The 17,888-nt window shown below is 24.0% G+C and overlaps 1 protein-coding gene across 5 annotated transcripts in view; it reads right to left on the bottom strand.

The window, feature by feature from the left end:
• Positions 1-17,888, bottom strand: part of LOC132921435 (ankyrin-repeat and fibronectin type III domain-containing 1) — a 150,177-nt gene that overhangs the window by 97,363 nt on the left and 34,926 nt on the right. Inside the window, exon 1 of one of the 5 annotated variants that reach the window (XM_060984466.1) lies at positions 8,575-8,662. The exons of the other annotated variants lie outside the window; for them this stretch is intronic. Within the exon in view, the coding sequence (XP_060840449.1) occupies positions 8,575-8,647 (73 nt within the window). The 5' untranslated portion in view covers positions 8,648-8,662. Of the gene's footprint in view, positions 1-8,574; positions 8,663-17,888 lie in introns of those variants that run through there. 5 annotated transcript variants of the gene reach the window in all.

Here is a 17,888-nt window from a genome sequence, read left to right as displayed (position 1 = left end):
TATCACAACATTCTGTGATATTAACTGATTCATAAATTGAACTATACATTATCATAGTTTACTTTAGTAGATATCAATATTTAATTTTATTAAAATATTGCAAACATACCAAATAACATTAACGAGGGTCGAGAAACTTAAATAATATGTATCATCTATATGTTATAGCCTCATAGGCTATAATTATTATAGCTTAATATATTGGCTGCACAGAATTTTAGTTTTATATAAATTGTATTGCCTAATTAGGTACCTTTGTATTTTCATATATGTTTAATTTACATAAATGGTATAATAATATAATATAATATAATGAACTACCAAATATATTGTATACGTTTTTATATTATTTTTCTTCGATAAAACTGATGTAACTCAAAATGTAATAACATCTTTCTGTAAATACCGTAAAACAGTAAAAATAGGTTCATAGTGTATAAATCGATAATATAACTTAAAATGAAAAACTATGTCATTATTGCGTATAATAAAATGCATAGTACCTAATACTATAATATATGTATAATTTTAAGTTCCCACGAATAATTTGCTTGATGTATAACAAAATAATTAACATCGTTATTCGTGTCGTTAAAAGCCTGGAACTTGTTTGTTCGAACCACTTCGACCAGTGACGGCCTGGCGTAGAATTTCGGCCACGTTCAGTGCCACCTCTGTCGTTTTTACCGCGGCGATAACGACCAACTCCGAGGCCGACAAGGGACATCGTGTGTAACGGCTGTGTACCCATTACAATATCCAGTCATGTGGTATTATGACGACGGCGCTTCGACCGATAGGCAGGAGGTCCCCGATGGCCCGAAATACTGTCACGGGTCCCCGGGCACATCGATGTGACAAAGGCGCGTCTCTTTATTAGGAAAAATATGGTAATGACGAGGATGCGTGTAACTTGTTTTTCGGACGTTCAGAGAAAGACTGATAAGTGGAACTAAACTATAAACCTTATTAAAACGGAATTAAACCTCATGCGCCACTAGTTATATATATATATATATATTATACAAACCTGTTATCGACCCTGATGCAACACATATATATTGTTTTTACGTATACAACAATTTAATATTATTTTAATAATTTTTGGATTTTTCTAGATAAAACTTGTTGCTTAATTATTATTATTTATGTTTTTGTTTCATTATGTAATCATTAATAATGTATTGCGTGTATAAACACTCATAACGCTTATGCTAATGTTTCACGTATTCTGGCGTATATACAATCTATATTTATTTTGTACTATGTTCAAGACATGTACCTACATTTTTTTTTTTTGAAAGTTTGAAAATTGATAATTTAATATGTATACATCCAACGACCAAAATTATGCGCAGTAGGGAACACGAAATAAAAAAAAAAATAAACAGTACTGTTGTAACAGTAAAAGCCATATTAGTGTATTTATTCAAATATAAACACAGTACACACACGAGTATGTATATTATATATATATATATATATATGATATATCCTAGAAGTTTGCGTGATTCGTTCGTGTATAATAATAATCAGTGGGCCTGGTTTATAAAACATATTATATGCTGAAATATTTTTGTATAAAAATATCCACAACACGTTGTAAAAAGCACGTCTTCCAATAAAGCATAAACAATGTTGTAACATTTAAGTATTTCTATAATATATTAATTTGATATTTAATACTAACTATACTAAGCGTAAGTTAGTGACCATAATAGTTTGACCATGTTGATATGTGAACTGGTCAGAAAAAGACAACAATAAAAAAAAACCGAGGGTGTGGCACAAGGTATATTATTCCCATTTGCTATAAAAACTAATCTACTATAATAACTAATTTTTAATTTTACCAGTACCTATATTTATATAGTCAATGATATTATGTATTAATCTTAAATATTGCTCATGCACAATGTACTTTTAAAACACAAGTAGTTGATAAATCAACATGAAAATTAAAAAATATATTTAAAATAGAATCATACAAGAAAAAAAATTCATGGTAAAGTTTAATTCGAGAACTATGATAAATTAATAAGTAGGTATCCTAATATTTAAAAAACATTCAAAAACATACCGAAAAATATTTTGTATTTTAACATATGATAATATAAAATACTATAGTATATATATTTAATTATAATTATAATAACAATAATTATTATTTAAATATTATTATAAACGTTAAGTTATGAATAACAAAGCATAAACATGTTTAATTAAATATGTATCTGATTTGGATGGTTCGGCTCATTTAATAGTGGATAATTATTGTTTTTTTTATTATTATTTTTAGATAATTTAGCCTAAGAAAAAATAAACTAAATTTCAAAATGATTATTAAAAAAAAATATGTGCATATGTATTTTAAATTTAAATAATTTTATACAAATACAAGAACAATTTATGTGGGATCTTGTACTAAATTTTTAAGAATTTCGACCAATTGAATAACTTTTTTTTATTGGCACTTATAGAAAACCTTTTTTTTTTTTTTTATACGATAGATTGCAAAACATGTAAAGAACTTTATACTAAATTTCAAATCTTAGTTATCTAATAGGTATAAACAAACAATTATTTTTTATGAATTTCTAATAACAAACAACAAAATAATTTTTAATATTTTTAATTGGGTAATAAACCACTTATTAGGAGCTTCGTATTAGATTATCAAGTAATTTTACCCATTCATAAATTTTTTATCAGCATATATTAAAAAAAAAAACTAATAATAAATTGAAAATTACAATTATGCATAATATTTTATAAATATAAAATGATCATGTAACCATTTCATGAAAATTTAAAGTTTCTACAATTATTCGTTTTCCAAAACCAAATCGAAGAATTTACAAAAAACATGGATTTTTTGTTTATTTTTCCCGATTAGTTTGAAATATTATGCTTTAATTTTTATCTCACCAAACTATGAACTAGATCCAATGTCCTATCATAACCACCCTCTATAAATCGATACATTTTCCGACTACTTATCGTGTACATAGACAAATAAAAAAACATACATCATTGTAAGATCAATATATTCATCTAGGTACTCGTAATCTAAAATATACATAATATCAGCTACGTTTAAGTCAATGGGAAAATTGCACGGACGCCCATAAAACCGTACAATAAATCAACTGGCACTAATAATTTTAGCAAACGATCTGTAAATCGAATTTGTAGATAATATAAATGACACAGCGTTCACGTCGTTATGAACTCTTTGTACTATTATTAGTAACTATTCATAGTTGCATAGATATACACAGAGCAAGTTTATCGAAGTATAATTACTAAATACGCATTGAACATATTATTATTTAATCACGAATAATACCTACAGAAGATCAGTTCAAATGTATATTATTTATGTAATCAAAAATATTTAACGGCTAACAACTTTTTTCGAGGTATAGTTAGTATAGTTAGTTATTTATAGACTTATAGTCATAAACCACTTAATTTGAAAATTATAATACTAATTTAATATTCAAATACTTCCTGTATTAATTAATTTTTATTCAAGACGTATCATTGTTGTAAGTCGTTCATCATAAAAAAAACACTTAAGACTACAATATGAATTATTTTTTAAAAATAATCATATGATTTCTTCTTTCTGAAAATATTTTTTCTAGTTAAAAAATGATTTAATAACAAAACATCTGAATAAACTTGAATTAGTAAAAATTAAGACACATTAATAAAAAACAGGTTTTGGTTTATAACATAACAAAATATAATTTAAAAAAAGGAAATAATCATCAACTAACCAAGAACTTAATAAAAAATTAAACTTAATTTTAAATTAATCAGTAACAATATAACCATTTATTAGTGCGTAATAATAACAGTATATCCCTACGATATGATTGTGGGTTCAAAAAATGTTACTATGCGGTTAAATACTATTAAAACTTTAAAACAAATCAGTATTGTAAATAATAAAAAAAAACTTTATTTTTATTATACACGATTTAAGCTTTTAAAATTAATTTTTAATTGTATAGTAAACAAAACCTAACTGTTAAAATAAATAAAACTGGTATGTAATATACTTTAATATTTGCATTTCAGCATTTGTCTTGTGTTGAACTCGTTCAAAATACATATTAATTCTACAAAACTAAAAGCTATATAGAAGTTGTATAGTTACAAAGTGAACAATATTTAGCTCTTAAAACATTATACACTATATAGTAATAGTTTCAGAAGCAGGCAATCCTTTTATCTCAGCGCGAATATAAAATATCATTGTCATTTTAAGAGGCTCTATATTAAATGAAACATATCAAATATAATGTAGGTACTATTATTTTAGTGGTGAACGCTGTAATAATTTTTTTCGTTTAAAAAATGAATTAATTATACGACTTTTTGGGTATTTCATGACAAATAAAAATAGTTTATTACTTTAATATAAGGAAAATAAAAAGTGGTACCATTAAACTTATATACATTTAATGTACCTATTTAAATTTGACAAGCTCGCTTGTTATGCTTTACGGAACACGATTTCAGTATGGTAAATATATGTGGTGAAAAATATTGTAACAAATCACGTTGAATGACAAAGATAAAAATAATAATCGATAAGTATTAAAAATAGAGCAATCATTAAATTCAAAAAATGATTGTAATTAGGGACTACTAAAAAATTTCAATAGGCGTTTTAATATAATATATTGTGAATATTAAAATATAGGATTTTTTTAACTTAAAAATTACATCACATTTACTTTCAACAATTAAAAGTTGGTAAAAGCTGTAATTTCTGACCTCTGTGTCTAATTGAATAACTTTTTACAGATAAGGATAAAATCTTGTTCTTATGTTTCTTCTTTTTTTTTTAAAGTTTCTAGAGCAACCAATAGATTCTCAACGAAACGTGCATCAAAAAGTTTAAACCTATGAGGGCTTACCAAAGTTATCATAACGGTGTTAAATCTGTCGGTAGACTTAGGTACGGCTGTGTGCTAGTGTGGCTGCTGGACGCCACATGCACAGTTCCTTGGGGAACCCCGACATGCACATACGTATTGAACGGCGCAAAACAGGTTTCCATTCGTATGACAAACCTAATTATAATGTGGGAAATCCGTTGACACTAACTCGACTTTGTCGTTGTTTTTGATAAGTCATCATATGGAATAAGAGTTCCGATGCTACTCCGTTTTATACGATACAAAATAAATCTTTCAGATTATACGATTTTCTATGAGATAGAGATGAATTGTAAACTGTTGTAAGGCTCTATAGTTAACTGGGAAAACATTATGATTTTTTAAATGTATGGTTTATAATTTTAACTTAACTAGATAGTTAAATCAAAAAATTATAATATTATTTAGAAACCCATTTAATCAAATGATTTCAATTTTAAATTGGTTGTAAAACTTAAAGTTTAGACGATGATGAAAGAATAAATATCATAAATTATAATCGAGTTAAAATGATAAACGAAAAATGCAAGTACCTATATACTTATTAGAAAATCCAAATTATTTAGATTTTTTGATACACTTTTGATAAATTTTAATTGGGGAATCTGAATAATTGCTAGTACTGTTATCTATGTACATTATATGAGTATAATTTATGAATCCAAAATTAAATGCAACCGATTATTCATTAAATTGACTTATTTATAGTTTGATTAGTAATTAAATCTAAATCACTAAAATTCTATAAGTATCCAATATATAAAATATACTACATATATGCTAATACAAGGAATTTTAGTTAATCTTTTAGATTGTTGGCCGGTACAAACGTAGATCTAAACGTATTATCCATGAATACAATATGATGGTTTTAAACTCTACGGAAGAAAGAATACATTTTATTTTTTCATTTGACTGTTATAATCCTATCATTCCATAGGACCTATGGCATAGGTAATAGAGTTAATCGATTTTTTTCAAATTAATTCATATAGATACTATACTGTAGGTATATATACTAATAAGTATTAACGGATTACGAATGCATTGATTGTATTCTCTCAACTGTCTCTATCGTGACAACGAACTAATTTATTTTTAAGAGAGCCGCCTGCACACCCTATATTTTCTAGGTTTACTACCCCAAAATGGCAGGTAGTTTTGAAACTTTGTTCTAAATAAATAATAGACCGTACAAATAAATCGATTAATATTAATGAAAAATGTCTGATATCAGTCTGACTATTATTTTTTATAGATTGTCCAGTACCTTCCATGAGTTAAATACTTTATAAGTAATCGTACTATACCTACTTATAAAGTAACATGTTGTATATAATATAATATAAATTAGTCTTAAATAAAATAATTTGAATACCTATTCAGATATATTCTTCTATTATAATATAGTATAAACATCGTATTTTTATTTTATGTAACTCTTTAAAAAAATAGTAGGTGTTTTAGATGGTCAGAATTGGAATACGGATTCCTGCAAATCTAATCAAAAGGGTTACAGACCTCCCTGTAGGAACATAGTGACACTTACCAACCGTTTATTCCAGGGTTGCCGTTTACTTGCCTGGTAAAATCTTTGTGCCGCTAGTATATACTAGCGATCACTAAATGGCAGCACGTGGATGAACTTCATCTACCTTGAAATTTATTATTTTTTTTATTGATAATGAATTAAAAGAGATTTTCATTGATTCAATTTTTTAATTTTAACCTTATATTCTTTGGATAAACATATACATTCAATATTGATGGGCCCCAAAAATATCCAAAATTTCTGAAAAACCCGTTCAAAAATATTAACTGATGATTCCTGGTATCTACTAAAATTTATTTTTATAGATTGTAATTAAAAAGCTAAAGTATAAATATTTTATTTCAGCACAAGACCATAATTTTTCACTAATTAATGGTTGATTTTCGAAATATTATTGTTTTATTTTCCTAAAATAATTCCATAATATATTCGAAATACATAATATAAAGCCTAAATTGATTTATACGATGCAAAACATTAGGTTATTGCTTGTGATATTGTGAATTATGATCTATGCAATATGAAATAGTTGACAATTATAAATTATTATGAACGTAATAATATTATGGTCGATGACAATAATTAATTAAAACTAGATTAAATATATGATTAGTTGTATGAACGCTGAACTCAATAATATACTAACAGTAACATCGTATGTTTACTAAACTTTTTACGCAAACGTACGTTTTACGTTTTACAATTAGACAAACTTAGTCCGTTGTTTTAAATAAAATATATAATGTACCTATAAAATGTATGTGATAGATACAATATGTATATTGTATATTAATAATTAAACGACACAGTTTTTTAAATGTTGTGTTACCAACATATGACATAATTAATATTAATATTATCTATTTATCTAATATCAAGTTTAATGATTATTTAGTCACGATATTTATATTCATACTATTTTTAATAAATTAAACGTATGTTTTTTGAAAAATATACTTTAATTTATTTGACTAAAATATTATTTTTAAACTTATATTATTTAAGATATTTTTTACACATGATTTAGTTAAAACTGCAAATGTGAATTATAAGGCATTTCCAAATAGGTAGTTTACACAAAATGTGATATATCAGCTGGTTCACATACATTTACATTATTATAAAATTATAATTTAATTTATTCATTGTATTACGTATACTTAATACATAATATATTTGATTAATTTTATATAATATGAATCATTTTTATTCGAATTTGTTTAATATGCACACAGTTTAACAGTGTAGGTACTGTACGTAAATAATACCACCCACATGTCTCACCATCTCATTCATGTATTATTGGAAATATATAATACTTTAAATCAGCAATATTAAATATATAATTATATATTTTGTTTATACATCATTTTCGTTATTAATTTAAGAGTATTTTGATCCTTTAATACACCCCGCGAAGCATTTAAATTACTTCCAGTGTCCAAAAAATATATTTATTTATTAATTATTATATAATTTTTTTTTTTTTTTATTGCCTACACTTTTTATAAAATATTACGATTTTAATAAATTTATAATTTAATGATGATTTGACGAAACAAATTTTAAGAATATAGTCGAAAAATAAATTATTATATGAGATTGAGCAAGCAAAGAATGTGCAAGGCAATCATATAATATTTTATACAGAACAAAGAATAAATATTTGAGTCGATTACTACAATGAACAGCTAATGGTTAGTGATATTATATTTTTTTATATTCGTAAGATAATTCAAATCAAAAATGTTTAATGCATATTTTTCCATTAATGGGAGTCGCCCATGCTTTATTTAAGGAATGTAAATTTATTTTTAATGTAGTATAATAAACTAAAATTATAAAAGTAAGTTAAGTTTAATTTAATAACCATCGTTTCATTGATAAAAATTGAATTAAATACATTTTAAAATCACGAAAAAATATAATATGCTCAACACTATAAATTCAACAAAATTAATATTTTAATTCAACGATAGTTTCTTTCCATAAATATTAATAAAATAATAAATGACCACCATAATAAATGAAAGAACTAACGATATGTTATGATACATTGATACGTACCAACTATAATGATTGTATTTTTAACAAGGAAATAAGTGTTTTCAAATCTCCAGTCAAAGAAAAAAAACGTCATCTGTAAATTGATAGGCAATCTCGTTTAGACTACACATTTGATTACGCATTCAAAGTTCGAACTACTCCGTTCTACAATGATATTTTTGGGAGACATCGTACAATACTGAAAATAAAAGCAGAAGAAAATTATTGTTACGGCCAAGGCATTATACATTTGGTAATATTACTACATTCAGTAGAACAGTACGAAAAAAAAAATACACTGGAAACCACTAGAGGCATAGGTAGGTTTCTGATTTAAAATTAATTCCTTTCAGTTTTCGAATTGCCTTTAGAACGGAAAATAAATAATATGATTACTTGTTTTTTTATATTTTTTCGTGTAGCTATCGCAATGTGTAGGTATTTGATTGATATACCTATCAGGACGATATGCAGGTGGACGTGTCGAGCTTGTGTTCAACTTTTATTTTCAGTGGAACTGTCTAGGCCGTTGTACGCTATTTTTTTTATTATTATGATCTAGCGTTTTATTTTCTCACTGTAAAATGAAAGTTGGTGAAAAAAATAACACGAAAGAGTCATTTTTCTGCAGGTGTATCACGGATAATATTTATAGTTATAATATATACGTATATAGCATTAATATACTGACGCTGTATCGTATATTATATACATATGATACACATACGAACAGCGCACGAATGTGTATGAAACACCGTGTGCATCACTTGCTTATTCAAAAACAGAAAATGCCTAAGGTCGTGTAAAACTTTTTTGCGCGGCTTAAAGGTGACAACGGTTAAATAATTAATTGTTTACAGCTAGTAAATGTGCAATGTAGCGTGTTTAAAAATGGATATAATTAGTTAAATATTTAACAGGTTAATTGATTTTCTAAATACGTATTGTTGTGTGGTGCACGGATAATACTACCATATCAATTAGCATGTAAAACATATTTTGTAACTGATGATCGGCCAACGATATTTATTGTCAATTTGCACGTATTATATTACTTATTTTAGATTTTATTGCTTTTCGATTTCCAAATGAAAATGAATTTGTTCCATCCGTTAACTTTACGTATATAGTAGCTTATAGCTGTAGTAGTATATATCTACCACTGTGGCGGCAACCTACTTATCTTCTGTAAATAAAATATTTAAATAATACACATAGTTTCAATACTGTTAAAAAATAACAAATATGAAATTTATAATTACATTAATAATTTGATTATAATATTTAATACATTTGTATTCAACCTATTATTTTTAGTCGATTTGATTTCTAAATGTATATAAAATGATATACATAATGTTATTAAATACTAAAATTTATTTTTAACGAGAATTAATTTTAATTTCCTAATTGTCATGGTTTTCTATTCACAATAATACATCATTGTATTCACATTTATGTTTTTGTGGTTTATAATAATTATAAATGTGCTAAATACTATTTACGGCAAAATAAGGTTTGTTAGATAATTATTATTTTTATTCCAAATATATTTTAATAACAAACATATTTTTAGATTTTCTAATATTAAAAAAAAATAATAATAATGATATTATGGTCATTAAATGTTTGCCTTCTATTTATAAGTAGAAATATAAATTTATATCAATAACTTTAACATTTATAATTTGGTCTTTTGCTCTAACATAAAAATACTTTAGATATTTAATGGTTATAAAATACAATTTTGAAGTAACGAAAACGTATAGTTTAATGTATATTACTATATTTTATTGAATAAAATGACATTTTTAAATTTATATACATTACATTTAAACCCTTTTTATACCGTATTAAATACATTTTATAGTTATATTATCACTTTTAATATAAATGTATTACCAGTTAAAGATTTAACATTTTATACTTTATTTCATTAATTAAAAAATATTGAAAAAAATAATATATTTTTAATTTTGTGTAAATGCCTATTTGATTAATGACAATACCATATTCTATTGATATGATAATTAGGGTTAATTCGATTTACATTTTCTTAAAGCATATTAAATGTCACAGTATTGAAGAGCTGTATAATGCTCGTGTATGGAATAAAATAATGTATAATATATATAAGTAATATATTGTAGATATAATAAGTATTAATTTATGTATTGCATATATTTTTAAGTTTAATCTCTCCATAATGTCGTTAATAAGGTTTATGTATACTTTATAGTACTCATTTTAGGTAATCAAGTTACGGCTGGTCAAAGGAATACATCAAAGGTTTCCGGTTATCTATAGGTAGATTAGTTGCATAAATATTGAAAAGTACCTAATATCTGATTTTGAAGCAGGCATATCGTTATTAGAATTATCAAACGATACAAAATATAATTTACTATCATAATAAGAATTTTAATAAACATTACTATAACTTATACAATGGTACAATAGTACAATAACCATAAATAATTAGTGTTTCCAGACAAAGCGCTATTTTATTACCAATGCATAGTTATTAATTAACAACTAAAAAATCGAATCATTATTTTCTCCATTAAAAGTTTTCCAAAGGCCTTGTAACAATAGTATAAACGTTCATTACTTATAAAAAAAATATAATATTATAATATATATTCTATACATAAACATATGCGTTTTATTATTGATAATGGCACCTATTAAAAAAATTGGCCTCTTATGAAATTTATTAGAAAGAGGTTATCCATGATAAAGAAAAAAAATGATTCATGCGAATCATGAATTTGACGTAAAAAGTATATTATAGATCATATTATTATAAAAACATTAATGTTTAAGTACCTAATTTATATCTGATATGTATAATTTCTGTTAAATTATCATCATTTTAATTTAGTCAACAAAAAAATATAGAGTTGTAAGTTATACGTCATCCAAAATCGAAATTTGACTTTTCTCAACTTATGAGTATTATTAAGATGAATGGGTTTTTGGCATGTCATCATAAAATATTCATCAAAGTACGTGAATGATGTACCTACATAATAGGCACCTTTTTTTCAAGTCTAAATTTTTTTTTCATATTATATATTATATTTAATATGTGTGTGATAATATATAGCTTGTTATTACAAGTATGATATTATTTAAAATATTATAAACTTTCGTAATATGTTTTGTAACTAAAATTTAACAAAAAAAATGAATGGTGTAAGAATAATATGGTATTAATTTACAATAAAATAATTATACGGGTGTTAACTTATTTTTAATACTGTAATAGGTATTTTAAAAATTTTTTATTATTTGAACAAACCAGGATTTTTATTTAATTTAATGTTATACGAGAATAATTAAAAAGTTTTTTCATTATTAGTTTGTGTAATATTAATACTTATTCTTAATGATTGTAGTCTTAATATTTTGTAAAAAGAAAAAAAACTAAATATTAATCTTTTAATAAATTTTAATAATAATAAATAATATGATTTAAGATTTAATTTACTTTTTAATTTTTACAATAACATATTAGAACTATTGTTAACAAAACTAATGATAAAATCCAACGTCCTTAAAAATATATACTTTAATAAAACTTTAAGTTATTAGATGCGCACGTGACGTGATCTCTATAATAATAATAATTATTATTATTGTATGGTTTCATTTTTAATAGCAATTTCATTTGAATATTGAACTCATTTTGTATGTAATTTAAAAACTCACATGACGTCTTCTTTGAATACACAGATAAAATATATCATTCTAATCAAAAGATATTATGTGAACTTGAAAAGTTACTTATAAATGTAAAATGATCAACAAAATAACCGAACACAAAAATATTTCTATTATATTATTTCATCCCGGGTTCATTAACTATAGTCTATATTTACTTATACAATATTGAACTTTGAAATCGTTAGAGAAATTATATTTTTATTTATTTAGGTATAAATATTATGTATTTTTGATTTTACGTTTCACCAGTATTGTACTTAAATCTATAAATATAGTTTAAATTTCAGACACAAAATATCATTCAACTATTTGTTATCTGTAAGGTAAGCAAATTTAATATTTAAAAATAGCATTTTATTTATCATAAATTCGTAATTCATATGTTATAAAATAAATGTTATTACCTATAATATATTATTGTTATAAATTGGTAATCGTTTTTATTTATGTTTTAATAAACTTTATAGGTACTTATATGAAAGAAAAAGTTAAATAGTAACACATTGTAAATTACTTACAAATGTATAAATCAAAATAATAAATCATCTAAAATAAACAAACCTTGATGTTTGAGATTAAATGACAAAGGTAGATGACAAAATCAATTTGCTAATAAAATTTGTTAGTTACACAAAATGTCTCAAAATAAACTTTTTGTATCCATTAATAAATAAAATAATCGTCATTGTTAATCGAACTTATTTTAGCTTGTTCAAAAGTATCAACTATTGGAGAGAACTTTAATGCCATAGGACATAGGTAGCTCAGAATATATTTATAAGATACCATCAACAATGAATTAATTATCTATTTAATGGATAGACAAGATAAACAAATAAATATATATAACTATTTCATTTTTTTTTATTCTACATAGGTAGATATATTAAAAAAATACCTAATGCTGATGATTTGAAATTTTTAATCGTTGTGCTGAATAAATACTTTATAGTAAACACGATTAACAAATGTTCTTATAGGAGGCTCAATATACACTATAGTCAATTCCAAGTTAATTTGGGCTTATATTATATCATTTTCTAGGCTTCTCGACTTTTCAACGATAGACTGTAAAACAGCTATTGACAGAAAAAGTATTGTTTATTTAATTAAACGTTATTTTATATGAATTCAAAAATATTACTTATACAGTAGATAAGAATTTGGTTTCTATTAATAAATGTAAAATCGAATTAATTAATGTACTCTATAAATTAAATAGCTTAAATGATAACACGGGTATTGGTCAAGCTGGCTATCACCCATATTGTTGCACGCCTGTAGATTTATTCTTTCACCCTCTAATACTTTCCTTTTTATTACTTCCTTACATAAAGCACCTTTTTCCTCTTTTCAGAAATATACATTTATCAACCTAATTTCCAATTTGGAAAATATATCGTTTTTGTTCAATTATCGCCCTATATTAATAATTGTTATTCTTTCAAAAATATTTCCTAAGATTTTAAATGTCAAACTTACCACTATTTTTAAAAATATTCTTTATTCCTTAGTAACATTATTTCCACAGCAATAAATCCATCAACCACGTGGTTCAGTTATGATCCTAATATGAAGTTTGATGGAAGGTTAGGCCAATTTTACGAGGGCAGTCCCGCAGCAGCTAAATACCTCGAAGACCTCGCGATACGCCTGAAATATTTTTCTTTATTCGTTATTTATTATTTTTATACTGCTGCTGTCAATGTTTCTGCCTATTCTTCTTCTTATTATTAGATATTTTTATTATGGTTGTTTGATTACAGTTATATGTATACATTTTTATTCATTTTTTTTCTTTTGTCAATATTTTTACTACTATCGTTAGCCAGAAAAAAAATATCATATGCATTTAAAAATATTTCTACTTTTCAAATCAATGTTTTAGGAATAATTTTTGATTCTAAACTTTTATGTTATTATTTCCATTTATTTTCAAATGAGAATAAAACTTTAACCTTGTTTGATATTGTAAATCGCAATTATTCTATTATTAACGATCCTTTTTCATTAAAATATCTTATAGGTATGTAAGGTTCGTTAACAACCAGAATATACTTTAATTATCTAGGGGACATATAATATTAGTCTCTACTCAATATGCCTAAACCGAGATAATCCTAATCGAAGTTCTTTTTTATTTATTTTAAAATTAATTTCAACAATAGACCCCCTCACTCCAGTTATTATTATACTTTTGAATTTTTAAATTATAATTCCTTAAAAGACAGAAGAAATCAGTCATTTACAACTTTTGTATATAAAAGACCTACTTAATAATAAATCACCGATGACACATTTCTATACTTAACGAAATTAACCTCAAAATCAATAAATGTTACCATAATAATAAAAACTTATTTCATATCCCACGGTTCACTAAAAAATGTATGTTATGATTACCCGTAAATATTTTGATATTTCTTCTAATATTTACCTAACGTTTTGTAAATGTAATTATTTTATTATCATTTTCTTATTTTATATTATTTTTTATTCAGTAGAGAGAGTAATATTATTTTTATTGTATTTTCTTAACTTATTTTATGTATGCATATTAACAATTAACTACTTAACTGGCTTTTAAAACATGTTTCGTTTATAACTTCAGTTTAATCCAAATTAAAAAAAAAATCTATAGATGAGATACCTAATAAAATAATAATTAATAACAATAATATTGTATTATTGTTCAACAAATTAAACTATAATTTAAATTTAATGTGTTATTTGAATTGTTAAATATTATAATAGGCACGGTTTTAGGATTAAAATATGTAATAGTGTATAAGACCACAAAAATATAAACTAATGCTAATGATGAAATTCTAATAATGAAAATATGCTGAAAAATATAATGATGTTTTGAGTAAAAAAAAAAAATATATATTAATTAACTATAAACATTTATATTTATACAAATAAGAGAGATAATCATTTTGGAAAAAGTTGACTAAATGATAAACTCAAGAGAAACAAAAAAAGCTTTTAGAATTATAATTTAGTTTAAACTTAGCATTTTTATATAACTATCTGAGTGTTTGTTTATATATGTAGGTATAAATAACAATTTTGAATAATCTCAATCGTAATAATAATAATAATTTAAAGTATATATTATTATGGAGTGCGAAGTTATACTGAGCGATGCCCATATTTTATATTTAAATTTAACGTTATTTAAATGAAAATGTAAATACTAAAATAATAGTATTTATAATGGGTTTTTTTTTGTAAATACAATTGAGTAATAATAGTGGTACCTACTAATATCATAGTTAATATTTATACATCAATTAGACATTCATTAACGCTACCATTAAAAATGTACACAGAAAAAATTCTACATTTCATTACTACAACAAACTATATTAAATATATTTAAGTTTAAAACTAATTTCATACAATTTTTATTTAAAAATGTAATAATGTTTTTTTTTTTAACAAGCACTGTTAATTTAATTAAAAACACGTACATAAATATAATTAAAAATACTTTTAATGTATATTTTAAGTAACATTCAATTCAGAATTAAAATTAACAAAATATTTAATAGTTCACAGTTAACACAAAGTACACCAAAAAAATCAAATTTATCATCTACTTTCAGAGTATATATTTACTATAGCTTCTTATGTACGTGTACACGCTTTCACATATTTACGTAAAATTAACATTCAAATCTATTAAACCATGTAGTTTAAAAATCCGTAAACACATATAATATATTATGCATTTTAATTTTTTAATATTTAGTTTAAATTCATAATACCGTTTAACATTTTAATTTAATAATAAAATAAATTATAATTATACAAAATCCACATTAAATTGAATATAAATAATTATATATTTCGCATAAATGAAATACATGTATACGTAAATAACACGAAAACACGTAAAGGTAAATAGAAAATTCACGTGTATTGTAGACATACGTACTTGAATACAACATTTTTACTTACGTATCTAATATGGACTACGTATTCATGTTTTCAATTAAGATTTCTAATTTATATACATATACGATATACAATCGCCACATGTTTTTAAAAAATAAAAATATTTCACAGTTGTCAGTTATCAAATAAATATAATTTATTAATGTAATGACACTTATGGTTTTTTTTATTTATTACATTAAATATATTATGCGATTATAAACTTAACTGTCAATATTATAATTGTATGATATTTAATAATTCCCATAAAATTATAAATAGTATAAACGCTATAAACACTCAGATAATATAAACTACTTGATACTGATACATGATACTTTATATTATAAAGTAAAATGTACAAGTAGTTAAAAACCAGAATTTCTGATCAATATATCAATTCAATTATTTATTACAACATTATGGTTTAAAATCATAGTAAATTATTTTATAATTCACAATACAGTTTTTTCCAAAGATTCCGCAAAAATAAATTATACCACGATATTGCATAACAATTTAAAATCAAAATTTAAATTGCTGTATTATTATCCTTCCGTTAATGGTATTTAAATCACACAAATAAGAGTTCCAAGAGTTTGAAATTATAATTTTAAAATTCTTCAAAGTAAAACTTATAACTTAATAATAATTTCAATATACAAGACATAAATTACCATACAGTACAATGTATTATCTATCTCTGTCTTAAACCGCAGGGTTTAGGGTATTACGACCCTCCCTAAATATTTAACCATTTAAAACAATACACTTTTATTGTCACAACAGTACATCACTATTTTCATTCCATACATCACATAATATAGATATATATAACTATAGATAAATATATTATAATAATTAAATCATCGTTTATTATACATGGACACTTTAAAAATGTTCATATTAGTCCATCCAAATCGTTTTCTCTATTATATATAGGTACAACACCGGCTGAGTTTGGTGATGAATAGCGTAATTTCGTGATCTCTCCCTTCTACAATTAAATGTTTATTACTGTTGTTGTTCTATACTATATATTACTATTATTTACCACAAAATACTAACCGTTACTCAGTAAACAAGTGTCAACCACGATTGACCAGAGCAAATAATTGATAACATTGAAAAAAATAGTTGTAAATACATTTTTTTGACTTTATTCCTATTATACTAAGTTTGTAACAGCACGTTATAAAATCATTAATAAATCTCATTGGTTCATTACATAATTTAATTACATTGGCTTATACGTTTTCATTGATTTACTTGAAAGGAGAATAAAACATTTCCAGTTTATAAAAACAGTATGGCGTTATAGAGTAATAAATTATGTTCAACCCGCACCGACGAATGACGTTTAACTTTATGAAATCATTTTAAACATCGAGGTTGATATTTAAATAATAACTATAAGGTAAAATACAGAAAATTCTCTTAAATATCAACTACGTTTTAACTGGTACTATTATACGTGTTTTGAATACCTATATATGATTTTAATTTGCCTTCATACATTGATTTGAAGTTTTCTTTTTAATACTACATCTAATGGTAATAATAAGATTGTAAAGTCCGTGAATTATTACCAAAAGAGTTACAGTGACGATTGCGCGTTATTTTGCTCACGAATTTTTTGATTGGTGTATTTAATAGTGGAAAAT

Source organism: Rhopalosiphum padi, chromosome 2 (assembly GCF_020882245.1).
Source record: "Rhopalosiphum padi isolate XX-2018 chromosome 2, ASM2088224v1, whole genome shotgun sequence".
Classification (NCBI taxonomy): Eukaryota; Metazoa; Arthropoda; class Insecta; order Hemiptera; family Aphididae; genus Rhopalosiphum; species Rhopalosiphum padi.
The sequence above is the reverse complement of the archived record's forward strand: the minus strand, read 5'-3'. Positions and strand labels throughout refer to the sequence as shown.